This window comes from Xenopus tropicalis, chromosome 5 (genome assembly GCF_000004195.4).
Source record: "Xenopus tropicalis strain Nigerian chromosome 5, UCB_Xtro_10.0, whole genome shotgun sequence".
Taxonomy (NCBI): Eukaryota; Metazoa; Chordata; class Amphibia; order Anura; family Pipidae; genus Xenopus; species Xenopus tropicalis.
Genome location: NC_030681.2, coordinates 64,056,088 through 64,074,917, shown reverse-complemented (window position 1 = coordinate 64,074,917; position 18,830 = coordinate 64,056,088). Strand labels below are relative to the sequence as shown.

Here is an 18,830-nt window from a genome sequence, read left to right as displayed (position 1 = left end):
TTATGAAAACAGTGGTTGTCGAAAGTTTGTGAACCCTTTAATATGTTCTATATTTTTATATGAATGAGACCAAAATGTTCAACAAATAGATCAAGAAAACCTAGTTAAACAAACAAAATTATATTTGGTCATGTATTTACCAAAAAATTATCATATTTATATAAAAATACAGAAGATTTTAAATGGTTTACAAACATCCAAGCGCCGCTATATACTTTTTCACTCATTCGTAAGTCCCATGAGTGCTCCATTTTGTCATGCGGATATTCATTCCTCTTGGATGCACCTGAGCCATTTTCCCCTATATTGGGAGTGTCCTACAATCATTTGTTTATATATATTTGATTCTCTCACAGCAATGTGAAGTCCTGGAGTGCATCTGTTTTGTGCTATTCTATATATTTTTTATTTAGGCTTTCTTTTTCTAAGTCATCTTTCAAGTAGACTAAAACAGTTCACAGGAGTCTCGTTTGTGATTTTGCTTTGTATTTTATTTGGCAAAGCAGAGCTGCATAAACAGTTCGGTAACATGAACATACCTTACACAGCAAGTGTTTGTTTCTTATATGGAGTAGTGACCTATAAACTGCATCAATGGGAGGGTGCTTAAACATAATGCAGGTTGCCAATTATTATTTGGCCTGAAAGAGGATGGATTTTTAAAAGCCAAGTCTGAACATCTGAAGAATTTATGATGATTAGAGCCTTAACTGTAGACTAAAGTGTAATGTACTTCCTGGATGCAAATTAAATTAGGACAAAGACATTGGCCAGTAGTAAGGCGAAGCTGCTGACTGCATCCACAACATGCTTTTATTCTAAGACACCAGTTCAAATAAAGGAAGCTCATTTCTATATGTTTAGCAGCATTTAGCAGAAACTTGATAGTATGCATATGTGAAGCATTTGATCAACTTTAAATGTAGCAACAATGCTGTACACTGCAGTTTTCATGTATCTGGAAATTAAAACAGAATGCGTGCAATTTTAATTAAATAGCTGACAAGCTGGTTGCTTGAATTAAATTGGTGAAACTTTTTTTTTTTTAAATCTAAAATAAACTTAAATATGCCTTTCCCCAAATTATTCTGCAACCTATTTTAGTAAAAAAAAAAAAAAAAAAGAAAGCCAGAAAACAAACATTCCACACCGCTTTTAACAGGGTAATAAAGTCCAAAACAAACTGCACTGCTGATGATTCTGAAGTAAAAGCTTTTGAGAAGGCAGTTAAGCACTGCATTGCAATACTTTGTCTGAATCATGGAGCTGTTACAATTCATCCCTGCAAAAAAAGAGGAAATTAAGGGGTTACATTTTCAACTTAAACTTTCAATTATAAATATCAAAATAACTGAAGTAGTAGGAAAGCAAAGCCTCAAGCAAATGTGTCATAGAGCAATTGAAAATAGGTTGGCTTTAGGTGTTTTCACATGCATCAAAAGTGCCATGCCTTCCATTGCCCTTAATGGCGACTACCATACAGAGCGATTTTGTCCATTTTGCAAGTAAAAATCTGGGCACGCAAAACACCAAAAATCCCTGTTTCCAGTTGCCCTTAATGCTACTTAGTCAGGGATAGATAATGTGCATGGATTAAATGGTAAAACGTAATCTCTTAAAATTGGTTTACTGGAAAATAACCTTTAGGTTTCACAAGCAGGTGTTTGTATTTGTATTCCTAGCTTGGAGTCAATTTTTTGTTGTATAAAAACAGGTGTACTGACAAAGCAAGCCTTCTGTAGGCTGCTACTCTGCATAGGGGCACAATAAGCCAATCACAGGCCCTTCTTTCACTTTCCCTAAGACAGGGGTCCCCAAACCTTTCTTACTTGTGAGCCACAGTCAAATGTAAAAAGACTTGGAGAGCAACACAAGCATCATAAAAGTTCATGGAGGTGCCAAGTAAGGGCTAAGATTGGCTATTAGGCAGTCTCTATCAGCTTACAGGAGGCTTTATTTGGTAGTAAATCTTGTTTTTATTCAACCAAAACTTGTCCTCAAGTCAGGGGGATCCCTGCCCTAAGACCTATTTTCATGCTTCCGTGGCTCATCAATTCTTCTTACATTCTAATGTTGCTCATGGGTTAAAAAGGTTGGAGACCCCCATTTTAAAGTAATATACCCTGTTTATATCCAGCTTTACATTGATTTTTTTTTATATAAATGCAAAGCAAAATAAACCATAGCATATGCAAACTGTATTATTTACAAAAGTGGAAGTAGCCATTATCCTTCTCAGTTTAAAAATGATTAACAAAAAAAGTAACATCTTTGCCACATTTCCAGCAAGTAAAACAGGCTATTATTTACATAACTATGCCCAAAAGTACAAACTATTTGCATGTAATGTAGTTCCCTACCCCCAGTGCAAAACATACTGCCAGGTAAATTGGCTCCAGTAGATATGTACTAAAATAGGCAATAGGCAAAAAAATAGGCAAAAAAAAAATATGTAATGTAATGTAAATATAATCAAACTAAAAGGTACTTTTTAACAAATGTAATAAAAAAAATCAATAGTGTTTTTCTTTAATAGATTGCATAGCACATTTCTTAAAAGTTAAGTCACCCCTTTAATGATGCCAGTCTCTTTATAGCAGTGAAACCATTTTCAAATTTGCACCCACTTATCCCTACATTTACCAAGTGCAAAATAACTGTCATCAAACGTACACCAATAAATTCCCCCTTTCATGCTTGGTCTTTGAAATGATTGCTTTGTAAATTGCTCAACCCTTCAATTAAAAAAAAAATAAAAATAAATAAAACTGGCTTTCATTTGGGTGTTACAATTTTTTTATGCAGACTGAGTTTTTGCATTTTTACATTTTTAGTCGTCCCCATTTATTTTTGCATGTTTGCCATTGAACACAGGACACAAGTCCTGTGTTCAATGGCAAACATGCAAAAACTTCTGCATTGTGAACTGAAGCATGCAATGCACAGTTAAACTGTTTATAATGCGCTTCCAAAACAAAATACCAAATCCTGGTAACACTTGTCCAGCTCCTTACTCAAACTATGTGCAGACACAAGGGAAGTACCCTTTGTTAAATATGCTACAAGTATGGCCAAAGCGATACTTTGCACTGCCAAAGATGTTGCAAGCTGTTATGTCTAATAAGAAGGTACACCTGATGGGGAATCTTTATGAGGCACTGTTAATGCATTTATGCTATTGTTAATTAAAAAGAAAGGGCAGGGAGATGGCTACTTTCTGTTGTTCAGATTATAAGGTTCATTTAATTAATTATACTTATTTACCTACAATATTATTAGTGATGCAATTCAGCCAAGTCCCATATCCTTAACAAAAGATCTGGCCAGATTAAAAAAACCTTAATTTGCAAATTCAAATTAAAGAAAAATAATACATGCATCATTTATGAACAAACAACTGTCAACAGTTATCTAGAGTTCTAAAGTCACATGGTTTTAAGGGTTTCATTTTTTTCGGCTGAATCTGCATCTTTCAAAAAGTTTCCCCCTAAATCCAAGAAAGTGATAGAATTGGTGTCCCTAATTCTTATATTGTTTATCTATTTATCTTTGTATATCTTGGGATAGGATCTGGGGTCAACTCACTGTTGTGATACTGCTAGTATATTTTAACTGTCTTACACCTTTACCCCTATAATTAATAAAGGCAGTGAATATATGAGTATGCCACAATTTAAAGAGTTTATGTTTGCAGGAGAATAGTAGTAACAAGTCTATTATCTACATAGATAATATCTATATAGTTTCAAGTTCAGTTTTCCTAATTTAGTTGCAATTAATTTTTTAAAAAGGCAATAACTCAGTTTTCATACATTTCATTCCAATGAGTTAATTCTTATTATTTTAAGAAATCTAAAGTGATAAGTACAGGAGTGGGCAATACATTTCTTCATGTGGTATTACACATTTGTAACATATATATAAATATTCTTATTTATTTACCATGTTTTCACAACAAATTTACTTCATGATATAAAATGGAACAAACAATATTTCTTTCATGCCACATGCACATGAAATCAGCCAAAAGTCTACTATTTTACCCACTTCTGCATTCAAACACTTTGAGTTTTGCCTTATCATGCAAATGTTACTTATTTTGTTAAGCCATTGTTATATGGTATGGAAATAGCAGATTGCATTGACAGCAATAAATGCAGCCATTCTAGTTGTCTGCTAAGGTCCAGACCTTTCACCTTTTATGTGTTTGGAAGAGGAAATAGTGGAACAGAAATTCACTTCCACCTGGACCACTGCTTTTCTTTGTCTGTTAAAGGCACGTAGATCACCCCCATCAAAGGCTTCATTTTGACACTTCCATCGTCTAGCTTATCATATTGTTCCAACATCTGGTTTCCACCAGCTGGACCAACGGGTAAGATTAATCTTCCTCCTGGCTTAAGTTGATCTATCAGCTGCAACAAAATATAGAAGTGTATATTACATTTATATATTAAAACAGCAACATAGCTATTCAAATTGTTTTTGCAAGACTTAGGATGGCGCTAAAGAATATACCACATAAAGTATTGTTTCTATGGGGAGTAAAGTAGGGGTATAAAGTTAAAAAAACATTACATTTAGTGCTAGATGTAGCCTATTGGAATTTTTACATTTATTTTTACATCTACAACAAAGATATAAACACACAATAGGCAATGCATACTCCTTTTCAAATAAGATAAAGAATATAATACAACAAAAAACTAAACACAAGATGGGCAAAGTAGACCCATACTGATTACCTTTGGTGACAACTATCTTACAATTAAAATGGCAGGACACAGGAACCTCCCCTTCCCAAAAAGTATGGCATAACAAAATACACCACTATGGCCCTGGTCTTCTGCCCTTTCTCTCTTAGTACCAAAGCTCACAGAAGGAAAATGACTCAGAAAAGCAGAAGGAACCTGCAAAATCTTTCTACCAACCTACCATGTCATCTGAAACAACCATCAAAAGAAAATATGGATCTCCACATCATTCTTCTGAAAAACATAGGGCACAGGACTGAACCATACTAGTCAAACAGATGGTAACTAAATTGCCAATTTCCAAAACTTTTCTAACCGGATTAAACTGCATCATTTAAAACCCCTTCAGAAATAAATGCAAATCCAAAACAAAATCAGGATCTCAAAATGGTGGCACAGAGAACAGATCTGCCAGACTTGATAGCATATATAGGCTGATGAGGGCTAATAGCCCTGAACATTGTCTCAAAGTCTGACTTAGAAACCCTTTTATCTCTGGATTTGAGACTCAGAAGCCACAAGACAGTCACCTTGGCTGTGGATGAAAAACCAGACTCTGGGAGAGAAGATCCAACTGTTGACATCACTAATAACTGCGAGTGGCATTGTTGCGGGTAAAACTGTACTGCCAGAATCATCCAAGGGGGTGGATATCCACATTTAATGCTCAAGGATACAGATTCTGCATGTTTTTATTGCCAATGGTTGTCATCATGTCTGTTTGAGGTGTACATTCATTGGATATATTGATCAAGCATCTGTGGAGCAGCTACCTCCAGAACAGGAAGTTCACTTCCCAGTTTAGAACTCCAGGGCACCAATGTGCCATGGCCCTTCCTCTGTCTTAAAACTGTTCCTCATGCAGACAGGCTGGCATTTGTTATGATTTGCCACTCCACTGCAATAAAAGGCTGGAAATGCAACCACCATGTTTAGAGAACCTTGATTACTGTCCCATTTCCTGAGTCCAAATGACACATCCTGAGAGGAATTGTGCATTGAGTACACCCTCTATGGAAGACATAGACCTGTCAAAATGAGCTGTATGAGGCTATTAGAAGGACAGATTTAATATTTCTTGTTGTTCAGCAAGAACAGTCACAGTATCCAGGTCAGGAAAACTGGTAGCTTCTCATGTGAGCAGATGCAGGCTTTTATTTTATGCAGTAAAATATTGCCTTTCATTTTTTGTCCTGTAATCGTGCACCCAAACACTGGAGCACCCTTTGAGATTATGATGAGCCTTAATTCCGCGGGAGAAGCTAAATCATTCCAGTTTAAGAAGTATTTAGGACCATGCTTAGAAACTCCATCCTCTGATGAGGCAAGAGGTTCAAATATTTATAAATTCTTAAAGAGATACTGGCGGTCATTTTGAAAATATGCACACATTCTGCATCTGTGTTACGTCACAACGTTGGTGGTGGAAAAAATATCCACTTAAATGATTTAGCAAATTGCAATTTAATTGCAAAGTGAAAACTGGTGCTATGTTCGCACACAATAAAGGCACAGAGTGCATGCTCATTTTGTAAATGTTTGTAAATGTTTATGCGCAATTTGCATTTCACTGTGATTCGCAAAAAACGCAACAGAAGTGCAAAATATGCGCTGTGTGAACTTTATAAATGACTAATTAACTAAAATTAAACTGTTTTTAAGTATATAATAACACTATCTTTGCATGACCTTTATACTGTATTTTTTCCATAAAAGTTTTTCCTGATGCTTTCACATTACATATCAGTTCCCTTAAGTTCCTCTATGAGGAGGCTGACATATTGTGCAGCAGGAGTGCATTAGCATTAGAAGCTATAACTAACAGGTTGAGAAGGGACAGTCAGGTTGGCAAAACAGTCAGGTTTAGGACCTTCAAGTAACAATTATTTAGAAAAGCAGTCCTTATCAGTGAAAAATGATGAACATGTCCTATAGATAACTAATAATGTAGAATAGATTAATATTTTGAAGAGTAATTTTTTTGCCAAGTTAAAGTGCACGTCAGAACTGACTTAGTAGCAGCTAGTACTGTTTTTTGCGCACTGGTATGATAACTTGACCTCTGAAGACACTGCAAAATTCTCATGAGTATTTACAGAGGTTTGCCATATTTGGATTCTAATGTATAATTTCATAACTCATATTTTCATTATTTCTAAAAAAAAAAAAGTGCATAACTTTGCACTTTTCAACACTGAACCTCATTTTCCATTCTGCAGCCCAGTTTTCCAATTTTGTCAAATCGCTCTGCAAAGTATCAGCATCCTGCATGGAATTTGTAGTTTTTCACAACTTAGTATCGTCAGATGAAATTACCTGATGAAAGTTTCCGCTGCCCCAGCTAACCTGAATGCTTTAAAAGCACGTTTTTCTTGCCAACCCTTACACTTTTATCCAACCATAAAGGTTTTGCTTTCTGATGTCCTTCCTTCCTTACAAGGGGAATATACTGACATGTATACTTGTTAAGCAACATTTTAAAGATATTCCATTTTCATTCTGTGTTTAACCCTGTGAGAAGCCTTTCCCAGTTGATACATTGTAAGGATGCCCTTATATTGGCAAATTCTGCAAATCTAGTTACTCCTTCTACAGCTGTCTTTGCAACATTATCGCAAATGAGACCATGTTATGATTACTATTCCATAAATACTCACCCACATTAATGTTAGAAATGAGTTCAGTATTATTAGTTATCACCAAGAGAATCACTCTTAGCATATTTAGCATATGTATGTATAACTTTATTTATAAAGCGCCACAAGGGTACGCAGTGCTTTACAATCTTACAAAATATAAAATTACACACAGGGAGGACAAGTGTTATAATAAATAAATACAATAAATATATAAATGCACAGGGAATAAGTGCCATGTGGTACGAGACACAGTAGGAAGGAGGTCCCTGCCCCATAGAGCTTACAATCTAAGTGGTCTAAATGATATTTACAAACCTACTAGCTTTTTCTGACCCTGATTACTCCAGTCCATGACTAGATAATTAAAGTCCCCCATAATAACAACTTGACCTATTTGTGAAGCCTCCTCCATTTGTAATAGCAACTGGGCCTCATAATCCTCACTTATACGGGGCTGTTTGTAGCATACACCAATGATAATTTTCTTTGTTACCTTTAGCACTGCTGAAATCTCTACCCAGGGATTTCACACCCTCGCCATTGCTGTCATTGACAATTTCTTTAGCACATGGCTTTAAATCTGTCTTTGCATAAAGATAAACCCCTTCACTATTCTTAATTCCTGTTTAATCCCTCCCTTTGCATAGAGGAAGAAGAACACCGCATTCCAATAAAAACACCTACTACCTACTGTAAAATTTGGTGGAGGTTCCATCATACTGTGGGGCTGTGTGGCTAGTTCAGGGACTGGGGCCCTTGTTAAAGTTGTGGGTCGGATGAATTCAACCCAATATCAACAAATTCTAGAGTATAATGTTCAAGCATCAGTCACAAAGTTGAAGTTACGCAAAGGTTTGATATTCCAACAAGACAATGGTATTTATGCAGAGGGAGAAGTACAATATTCTGGAATGGCTGTCACAGTCCCCTGACTTGATTATCACTGAAAATCTATGGGATGATTTAAAGCAGGCTGTCCATGCTCGGCAGCCATCAAATTTAACTGAACTGGAGAGATTTTGTATGGACGAATGGTCAAAAATACAGCCATCCAAAATCCAGACACTCATCAAAGGCTATAGGAGGCGTGTAAAGGCTGCAAAAGGAGGCTCAACTTAGTATTGATGTAATAGCCCAAATTTATGCACCTATTTAATTTTGTTAAGATGCATATTTTCTGTTAATCGAATAAACTTTATGTCACTGCTGAAATACTACTGTTTCTATAAGGCATGTTATATATTAAAAGGAAGTTGCTACTTTGAAAGCTCAGCCAATGATAAACAAAACTCCAAAGAGGGGTTCCTAAACTTTTTCACATGTCTGTACATGGACTTTTATGCTTCATATCACCACAAATGACATACCAAAAAATCTGTATTTTTAGTAAAAATGTTTTAAACAAAGTGCTCCACACAAACCTGAAAGAAACTCACCAATGTTTGCATTTATATATACAGGTATGAGATCCCTTATCTGGAAACCCATTATCCAGTTCTGAATTACGGAAAGGCCATCTCCCATAGACTCCATTATAAATAAATAACTCTAATTATTTAAAATTATTTCCCTGTGTAATAATAAAACATGTAATAATAAAACAGTACTGTGTAATTGATCCCAACTAAGATATAATTAATCCTTATTGGAGGCAGAACAATCCTAATGGGTTTATTTAATATTTAAATTATTTTTTAGTAGACTTAAGGTATGGAGATCCAAATTATGGAAAGATCCCTTATCCGGAAAACCCCAGGTCCCGAGCATTCTGGATAACAGGTCCCATACCTGTACTATGTACACTTTGGTGATTTGAGTAATCTTTATGTATATTGTACCATCCAACACTAAAGGGAAGGTTTATTAAAAAACAAGTTTGAGGGAAAAGAAACAAACAAAAAAAAAAAAAACTGTGAGCATGAAAAAATCTCCCAGACAAAATGTAAGCGACTTTTCTTGAAAGCTTTTAGAAAGGACTTGAACCAAAGTTGAGTTCATGGTTTTTCACAGAAAAAAAAGTTGCATGCTTACAAGAATCAGATTTTTTCATTATCAGTGAAGCTAATAAATATCCCATTCTGTGTCGCTTGTTTATCCATTAGCCATGTCTGTAAGAAACAGTTTAATTTATAATGAGTTTTTTTTGTTTCTTTTTTCCCAGTTAATGCATAATAGATTTAACCCAGGTCAGCATCGCACAGAGCTCAAGTTCTAAAGTGAACTGTCCTGGTCTTTCTGTGGTGACAGGCAATGGCTCCCAACTAACTGCTGAGGATCTGTGCTGCAGTACTTGGTTGTGCCATTATGTGAAGGTTACTTGCATTTGCTCCAGGTACAAAACTGAACAACTGCTTTAGAATTAAGGCATGAAGTTTTCAGCTTTTTTTACACCAACATTTCTTTTATGAAATAATTTTCAGTGAACTTACTAATGAGTATGAGTTTCTTCACTCCATACCCAAAAAAATGAATATGAGGAATACTAAAGTCAGTAGTAAAGATTGAGAAAACATGAGAAATGGTAATAAAGATTTGAGGTCAGGGGGGAATAAACTTGTTAATTTTAGTTTGCACTCAATTAATTCTGACTATTAATAATGACTGTTTTGAGATGTAGTCTAACAGCTACTGGAGAGATAATGCAATTAGAACAGTATCTAGACTGACTGTTGCAAAACAAATATTAATATTAACAATGTAGTTACAGTGGATATAAAAAAGTCTACACACCCCTGATAAAATGTAAGGTTCCTGTGCTGCACAAAAAAAATCATTTCAGAACTTTTTCCACCTTTAATGTGACCTATAAACTGTACCACTCAATTCAAAAACAAACTGAAATCTTTTAGGGGGAGGGAAGAAAACCAAAAAAACTAAAATAATGTGGTCGCATAAGTGTGCACACCCTTAAACTAATACTTTGTTGAAGCACCTTTTGATTTTATTACAGCGCTCTTTTTGGGTATGAGTCTATCAGCATGGCACATTTTGACTTTGCAAGATTTGCCCACTCTTCTTTGCAGAAACACTCCAAATCTGTCAGATTGCGAGGGCATCTCCTGTGCACAGCACTCTTCAGATCACCCCACAGATTTTCAATCGGATTCAGGTCTGGGCTGTGGCTGGGCCATTCCAAAACTACAAAATCTTCTTCCGGTGAAGCCATTCCTTTGTTGATTTGGATGTATGCTTTGGGTTGTTGTCATGCTGAAAGATGAAGTTCCTCCTCATGTTCAGCTTACTAGCAGAAGCCTGAAGGTTTTGTGCAAATAATGACTGGTATTTGGAACTGTTCATAATTCCCTCTATCTTAATTAAAGCCCCAGCTTCAACTGAAGAAAAACAGCCCCAAAGCATGATGCTGCCACCACCATGCTTCACTGTGGGTATGGTCTTCTTTTGGTGATGTGCAGTACTGTTTTTGCACCAAACATATTTTGTGGAATTATGGCCAAAAAGTTCAACCTTGGTTTCATCAGACCAGAACACCTTTTCCCACATGCTTTTGGGAGACTTCAGATGTGTTTTTGCAAAATGTAGCCTGGCTTGGATTTTTTTCTTCGTAAGAAAAGGCTTTCGTCTTGCCACTCTACCCCATAGCCCAGACATATGAAGAATACGGGAGATTGTTGTCACATGTAACACACAGCTAGTACTTGCCAGATATTCCTGCAGCTCCTTTAATGTTGCTGTAGGCCTCTGGGTAGCCTCCCTGACCAGTTTTCTTCTCGTCTTTTTATCAATTTTGGAGGGACGTCCAGTTCTTGGTAATGTCACTGTTGTGCCATATTTCTCCCCTTGATGATGTCTTCGCTGTGTTCCATGGTATACCTAATGCCTTGGAAATTCTTTTGTACCCTTCTCCTGACTGATATCTTTTAACAATGAGATCCCTTTGATGCTTTGGAAGCTCTCTGTGGACCATGGCTTTGGCTGTGGGATGCGACTAAAAAAAAAAAGTCAGGAAAGACCAACTAGAGCAGCTGAACTTTATTTGGGGTTAATCAGAGGCACTTTAAATGATGGCAGGTGTATGCTGAGTCCTATTTAACATGAATTTGAATGTGATTGCTTAATTCTGAACACAGCTACATCCCCAGTTAGAAGAGAGTGTGCACACTTACGCAACCACATTATTTTAGTTTTTTTGGTTTTCTTCCCTCCACCTAAAAGATTTCAGTTTGTTTTTCAATTGAATGGTACATTTTATAGGTCACATTAAAGGTGGAAAAAGTTCTGAAATGATTTATCTTTGTCTCATTTTTGTACGGCACAGTAACTTGACATCTTATCAGGGGTGTGTAGACTTTTTATATCCACTGTATATGTGTAAGATGCACAGCTTCTAATTGAAGGGGCAGTATACACTCTTTTTTAACATGAAAATTGCTTTTGTTGATTATACTTTTTATATACTTTCACTTTCCAACCTCCTGTTCTGCTAAGTCACTCTGTGTATAAGAGAGGCTGATCAAACTTAAATTACCAGTCCTCACATTAACCCACTAAAAAAAACCAAGTTGTTCTTTATGGCTAAGTCAGAAAAAGCTAGTAGGTTTGTAAATATGCTAAATGACAACTTTTTATTTCAGGCGGTTCAAGAACCTACTAGGAATGACTCTATTTTGGACCTGGTAATAACTAATAACACTGAACTCATCTCTAACATTTGTGTGCGTGAGCATTTGGGGAACAGTGATCACAACATGGTCTGCTTTGAGTTAATGCTGCAGAGACAGCTCTATAAGGGAATAACTAAAACGATTGATTTTAGACTGGCAGACTTTGCCAGTATAAGGGCATCTCTGCAATGTCTCAACTGGGAAAGGCTTTTCATAGGGTTAGACACAGAAGGAAAATGGAACATCTTTAAAACATTGCTTTGCAGGTATACACTTGTAAGCAAGGAGAGGCATCGCAAAGCGAAACCTTTATGGCTGAATAAAAGTGTTAATGTCGAGGTTGGTAAGAAAACAGCAGAAACTTTCATCAGGTACAAGGAAGCAAATAAAGCATGCAAAAAAGCTATCAGGCAAGCTAAAATAGAGATGGAAAGGGATATTGCAGCTAATAGTAAAAATTATTTTTTAAGTATGTGAATAGTAAAAAAATGAAGCAAGAAGGGGTGGGAACCTTATTATCACGGGGGGGGGGGGGGGGGGGTAAGTTGGTTGATGAGAATGGGGAAAAAGCAGAAATTTTGAACTCTTATTTTTCATCTGTCTATACATCTGAGGAGCCAGCTAATTAAGGCTTCACTTTTAATACGCCCAGTTCTAGTAATTTAGCTACTGACGCATGGGTCACTCAGGAGGAAATTCAAAAGAAACTTGAACAAAGGTCCAGGACCGGATTAGATTCATCCCAGGGTATTAAAAACGAGCGCTGTGATTGCCAAGCCTCTTCACTTAATTTTTCAGGATTCGTTGAGGTCTGGCATGGTGCCAAGAGACTGGCAAATTGCTAATGTGATGCCGTTATTTAAAAAGGGATCCCGTTCTCAGCCTGAAAACTATAGGCCTGTTAGTCTGATGTCAGTAGTAGCAAAGATTTTGGAAGGGGTAATAAGGGATCGGGTAGTTGAATACATTGTAGTTCACAATACTATAAGTTTGTGCCAGCATGGTTTTATGCGTAACAGATCTTGCCAGACTAATTTAGTCGCCTTTTATGAGGAGGCGAGCAGGAACCTTGATGGCAGTTGATGTCATCTACTTGGACTTTGCTAAAGCATTTGATACTGTACCTCACAGAAGGTTAATGATCAAATTGAGGAATATTGGCCTAGAACATAATATCTGTAATTGGATAGAGAACTGGCTGAAGGATAGATTACAAAGAGTGGTGGTAAATGGATAATTTTCTAATTGGACCAGTGTGGTTAGTGGAGTACCGCAGGGGTCAGTCCTTGGTCCTTTGCTTTTTAACTTGTTTATTAATGACCTGAAGGTGGGCATAGAGAGTACTGTTTCTATTTTTGCTGATGACACTAAATTGTGCAAAACCATAAGTCCCATGCAGGATGCTGCCGCTTTGCAGAGCGATTTGACAAAATTGGAAAACTGGGCAGCAAACTGGAAAATGAGGTTCAATGTTGACAAGTGCAAAGTTATGCACTTTGGTAGAAATAATATAAATGCAAACTATCTACTGAATGGTAGTGTGTTGGGGGTATCCTTAATGTAGAAGGATCTAGGGGTTTTTGTAGGTAACAAGTTGTCTAATTCAAAGCAGTGTCATTCTGTGGCTACTAAAGCAAATAAAGTGCTGTCTAAAAAAGGGCATTGACTCAAGGGATGAAAACATAATTTTGCCTCTTTATAGGTCCCTGGTAAGGCCTCACCTTGAGTATGCAGTGCAGTTTTGGGCTCCAGTCCTTAAGAAGGATATTAATGAGCTGGAGAGAGTGCAGAGACGTGCAACTAAACTGGTAAAGGGGATGGAAGATTTAAGCTATGAGGTTAGACTGTCGAGGCTAGGGTTGTTTTCTCTGGAAAAGAGGCGCTTGCGAGGGGCCATGATTACTCTGTACAAGTACATTAGAGGGGATTATAGGCAGATAGGGGATGTTCTTTTTTCCCATAAAAACGATCAACGCACCAGAGGTCACCCCTTTAGATTAGAAGAACGAAACTTCCATTTGAAGCAGCGCAGGTGGTTTTTCATGGTGAGGGCACTGAGGTTGTGGAATGCCCTTCCTAGTAATGTGGTAATGGCAGATTCTGTTAATGCCTTTAAGAGGGGCCTAGATAAGTTTCTGAACAAGCAGAATATCCAAGGCTATTGTGATACTAATATCTACAGTTAGTATTAGTGATTGTATATATAGTTTATGTATGTGAGTGTATAGATTGGTAAGTATAGGTTGTGTGTGCTGGGTTTACTTGGATGGACTCTGGTCTTTTTTCAACCCTATGTAACTATTTATTACTAAGACTGCTGTTTAGGGAGGAAGGGGATTGTTTATACAGAGCTTGTTTATTTACTTTTGAACAGATTATCTTGTTGAAAAACAAAACATGAGTGATTTATAACAGCAACAAAATGATTTCAGTTTTATTAAAAGCATAGCCAGAACACATGTTTTAACACAAGTCCTACTTACTGTGCTCATTTTTAGCAAAGGTGTATTTAGGGATATACTGGCACTTTATTGATCAAAACATGATCAGTAACTATAGTCTTAGAATCGTAGATTCTACGCCTTGTGTATAAAAGTACCTAAGTGCCACAGGACCTAGATTCTACATCCTGCTGCACTTCTGGGTTTGAGAGCGGAGGAGTGGCTTTTCAAGCCACTGCTTCGCTCTCCGCTCATTCCCCAGCCCCTAGGCAACAAGCACATGGGGGGAACGAATGGCCCCTGGGGCGCGATTGCCCAGGGGCCCCATATGAAAGGCCTGACACAATCTACGTGTCAGGCTTTTACTGTTTTGCCCCTCCCTTTCTGTGCCGCCCACTCACCAGGCAAAATGGAGAAGAGGTCTGCAGCTGTCCCTGCGTCTCTCCTGCGATCTCCAGCTTCTCCTGCCCAGGTAAGTGCCAGATACACACACAATCATGCACTTATTACACTAATACACACTTATACTCACACTTACACATACATTTGGGGGGGGGGGGGAGTTCACACATTCACAGCACTCACACTTACTTGCACACAAAACACATTTTGCCTAGTGTACACGCACACTTATGCAATTGTGTTTTTTTTTTTTATCGCATTGTTTTTATTCTTGCCTGAAAAAGAAAGATTTATTGCCATTGCGGATAACGTATTCGCTCACCGCACTGCGCAATACCTTTTGTGTATTATTTTTGTTTTATTACATTTTCTGTGATTTTGGTGCATTTTTAGTCATTTTATTGCATTTTCAGTTATGCATAGTTGTTGTTCGCTTGACTTTGTCTGTAAAACTAATTTGCCCAAGCCAAAATACTCAAACTCTGATTCTGACTGCAGATATCCCTAGGGAAAAAAAAAACATTGATTTTAGTGATTTTTTGGGGTATTTTAGAAATTTTATTGAATTTCACATTGTTCTGTTACTTGTCTTTGCAAATGGAGATTTTGTCTGCTGTATTTCAATTTGGCTTCCTCTGTACACCACATAGTTTGGTAAATCTATGCATATTGGGCATCAAACTGTTCAGTAGACCCTTGGAGTTCATATTTAGAGTGTTTTATGTTAGTACGTTACTAAATGTGGAGTACATAATTGGGCAAAATGCAAGCTTTGAGACGATTTTCAGTAATGTTATAAAAACCATTCTGTTTAGCATAGCTTTGTAGTTTGGTAGTTTTCAGTAGAAAGATGTATTTACCCATTTTTGCTTTGTCAGAATGTGTATATTTGGAAAATATATGGTTTTCTAGGGTCTCTGTACTGTTAGGGAGGTCTTATGGCACATAATACACATACCGGGTACAAAAATTCCATGAGCCAGAGAGTCATTTGTGAAAATTAATATGCACTATTTTTATATGGGTGCCCCTGTACGCCATATAGTTTGGTAAATGTATGCATATAGGGCATCAAACTGTTCAGAAGACCCCTTGGGTTCATATTTAGAATGTTTTATGTTAATACGTTACAAAATGTGGGGGTACATAATGGGGTAAAATGCAAGCTTTGTGACAATTTTCAGAAATGTTATAAAAATTGTTATGTTTAGCATAGCTTTGTAGTTTGCAGTAGAAAGAAGCATTTACCTATTTTTGTTTTATCAGAATGTGTACTTTCAGAAAATGTATGGATTTCTATGGTCTCCATACTGTTAGGGGATCTTATGGCACAAAATACACATGCCGGTAGCTTATATTGCAGCATATTCACTTTGAATGCACTAACTTCCTTTTGGGGTTTCTAAATGCCAGAAACTTTAGTAATCCTATGCACAATGGGCATCAAAACTGTTCAGTGGACCCTTGGCTTTGATATTTAGGATGTGTTTTCTTGGAACCTAATGCTATGTGGAATATAAGGTGCTTAAAAGTGGAAGGTCTGATGTAATTTTCAGGTATTTCATCAAAACCGGCAATTTTGGGAAAGCATTGCGACTCTGTAGTTTGGAGTAGAAAGACATGGGTGCCCAATTTGAATTTGCCCAAATGTGTACTTTACAAAAATATATGGTTCTGGGGGGTCAGTGTATTTTTTGTGTTTTTACCCCACAGAAAATGCAGTAAATGTGTTGAATTTTCAGTAGCTAAAAAGATCTCCGGGGCAATTTGTATGTACTAACTTCCTTTTTGGGTCTCTAAATGCCAGATACATTGGTAATCGTATGCATAATGGGCATCAAACTGTTCAGTTGACCCTTGGCTTTCATGTTTAGGATATGTTTTCTTGGTACCTAATGCTATGTGGGAGATATGATGCTTGAAAGTGGATGATTAAGGTGATTTTTTTTGAAATTTCATAATTTTTTTTATAGAAACTGCTAAATTCAGGAAAGCATTGCTGTGTGGTACTTAGGAGCTGGAAGACATAGTTACCCATTTCGTATTTGCCAGAATGTGTACTTTCAATGTGCACATCAAAAATAAGTGGTTTCCTGTAGTAAACCTAATGTTCCAGGATTTTTGGCATTGGAATCTAAAGTATGCTGTATTCTGCTGTAATTCTTTGTAAATTTGGTAATTTACTGCTGGGAGTTTATGATCTACAGAAGTCAGAAATCTCCATAAAACGATAAATATCAGGTATTGGCACGTTCGGGAGACATGAGGCTTTCCAAATCAGTTAAAATTTTGTCCCTAAAATAAAACATGTTTCTGGTATAAATCCCTATATCATGAAAAATATAATATAATTTTTTCTTTTTTTTTTTGTATTTTGAGCTCTAAATCTTGTTCCAGAAGTGCAAATACACAAAAACTCAGATTTGGAAAGCTCAGGTTCCACCCCCCCCAGTAAATGTCATTAAAATGAGAGAGCACAGAATGTTTACAAAACGTCTGGCACTGAGGGAAACCGAAATGTAAAATTCTGCTGGCACTTAAAGGGTTAAAGGGAAGATAAACACACGAGTACTTAGGGGATTCTTTTTCTCAAACTACTTTTTTTAGGGGAAGGTCTACCTCCAGGGCACATTTATACAGCTGGTCAGCGCAGGCACTTTCATGCAGCACTTTTCATGTCCTGATGGACATGATATAATGAGTATACCAGCTAATTTGGGGCTTACTCCTGCAAGGTCCCAGTCAGAGATGGAGACACCATTTGACTAGGAATTCATTAAAATATCTCTAAATTGTTTATGTATTGAACCTACAAATGTATTATCATATGGTAACATAAATACTAGATTAGGATTTTCAACATATGATTTCAATGTTGAAAAATTAAAAAGTGGTGGGTAATATGCAGTACTTCTGACTTATAAGAGCTCAATATACATATGACACTAGTAATGGCAATGCAATAACTTTGAAACTTTTCTCACAGCTACCCAAAAAATTGATTATGTTATGGTTATGGTTATGAGTATGATAATATGTGCCATGCAAAGACTGTGTATCTATGTGTCTGAATAAGCTGTTTAAAAGCTGTAGTTCACACAAAGGAATGAGAAAAACTTTTCAGGGGGAGAAGTGTTTCTGTGTCTGCAGTGTGAGTCATGTGGGACCCTTTCCCCCCCTCCATCCCGAATATTCATAGAAGGAGACAGCAGCAGCACTGGATCATGTTATGTGCCTGTAACTTTAGCAGCCAATCAGAGGAGAGGCATGAAGAAAGAGACAGGAAGCAGACATGCGCAGTAGCTTTAGAAGCTCCTACTGCCAGAACTCAGCATTACATAGAGCTTCAACATGCTGACACAAGCTTTTGCAGAAAGGGGTCGGCGACCCCCTACCCTGGTGCATCAACTGACTCCTTCAGAGGTAATTTTCTCTAAAACAGTAGACATTTTCTTAGAGATACATTACATATTGTATTAAATTGACCTAGTCTGCTAAAATAGCTTCATTTATGTGAGGGTGAACCACCCCTTTAAGAAAACAAAACTTTTGTGGTACTTTTTTTATTAATAGAAATGTGCTGCATTGTATGTTGATATAGTAAGTTGATTCATTTGTTCTAAATGGAAGTTGGAGGTGTAATTTGTTTTGTTATGTGCATACAAATCTGTGCAGGCAGCAAAAGGATGTTTTATATGTCAGCGTTTTTCAACTGCTGTTCCGGCCCCTGCACCTACGGCACACCAGGCAACATTGCGCCCAATCGGGCCCTGCGCTCCACTGAAAAAGAATAGCTTTAACTCCCCCCTCCCTCACTCCCTTCCACCCGCACGGACTTCCAGTTACTTATCGCATCAACACCAGAGGAGAACTTCTTCACAGGGGGCTGTGCTGCAATGCGATTGGACAGAGGCATAAACTTTGACCCTCTGCTCTCACCGTGCTAAAGCAGACACGCACGCACGCACAGCC

The 18,830-nt window shown here is 37.1% G+C and overlaps 1 protein-coding gene across 4 annotated transcripts in view; it reads right to left on the bottom strand.

Moving 5' to 3' along the window:
- Positions 1-469: 469 nt before the first annotated feature.
- The window catches only part of pcmt1 (protein-L-isoaspartate (D-aspartate) O-methyltransferase), a 61,619-nt gene continuing 43,258 nt past the window's right edge, over positions 470-18,830 (bottom strand). For 2 of the 4 annotated variants that reach the window (XM_012963074.2, XM_031901738.1), the window contains exons 7-8: positions 4,197-4,415; positions 470-1,282 (exon numbers count right to left, since the gene is read on the bottom strand). In XM_012963074.2, the coding sequence (XP_012818528.2) occupies positions 4,236-4,415 (180 nt within the window). In that variant the 3' untranslated portion in view covers positions 470-1,282; positions 4,197-4,235. 4 annotated transcript variants of the gene reach the window in all.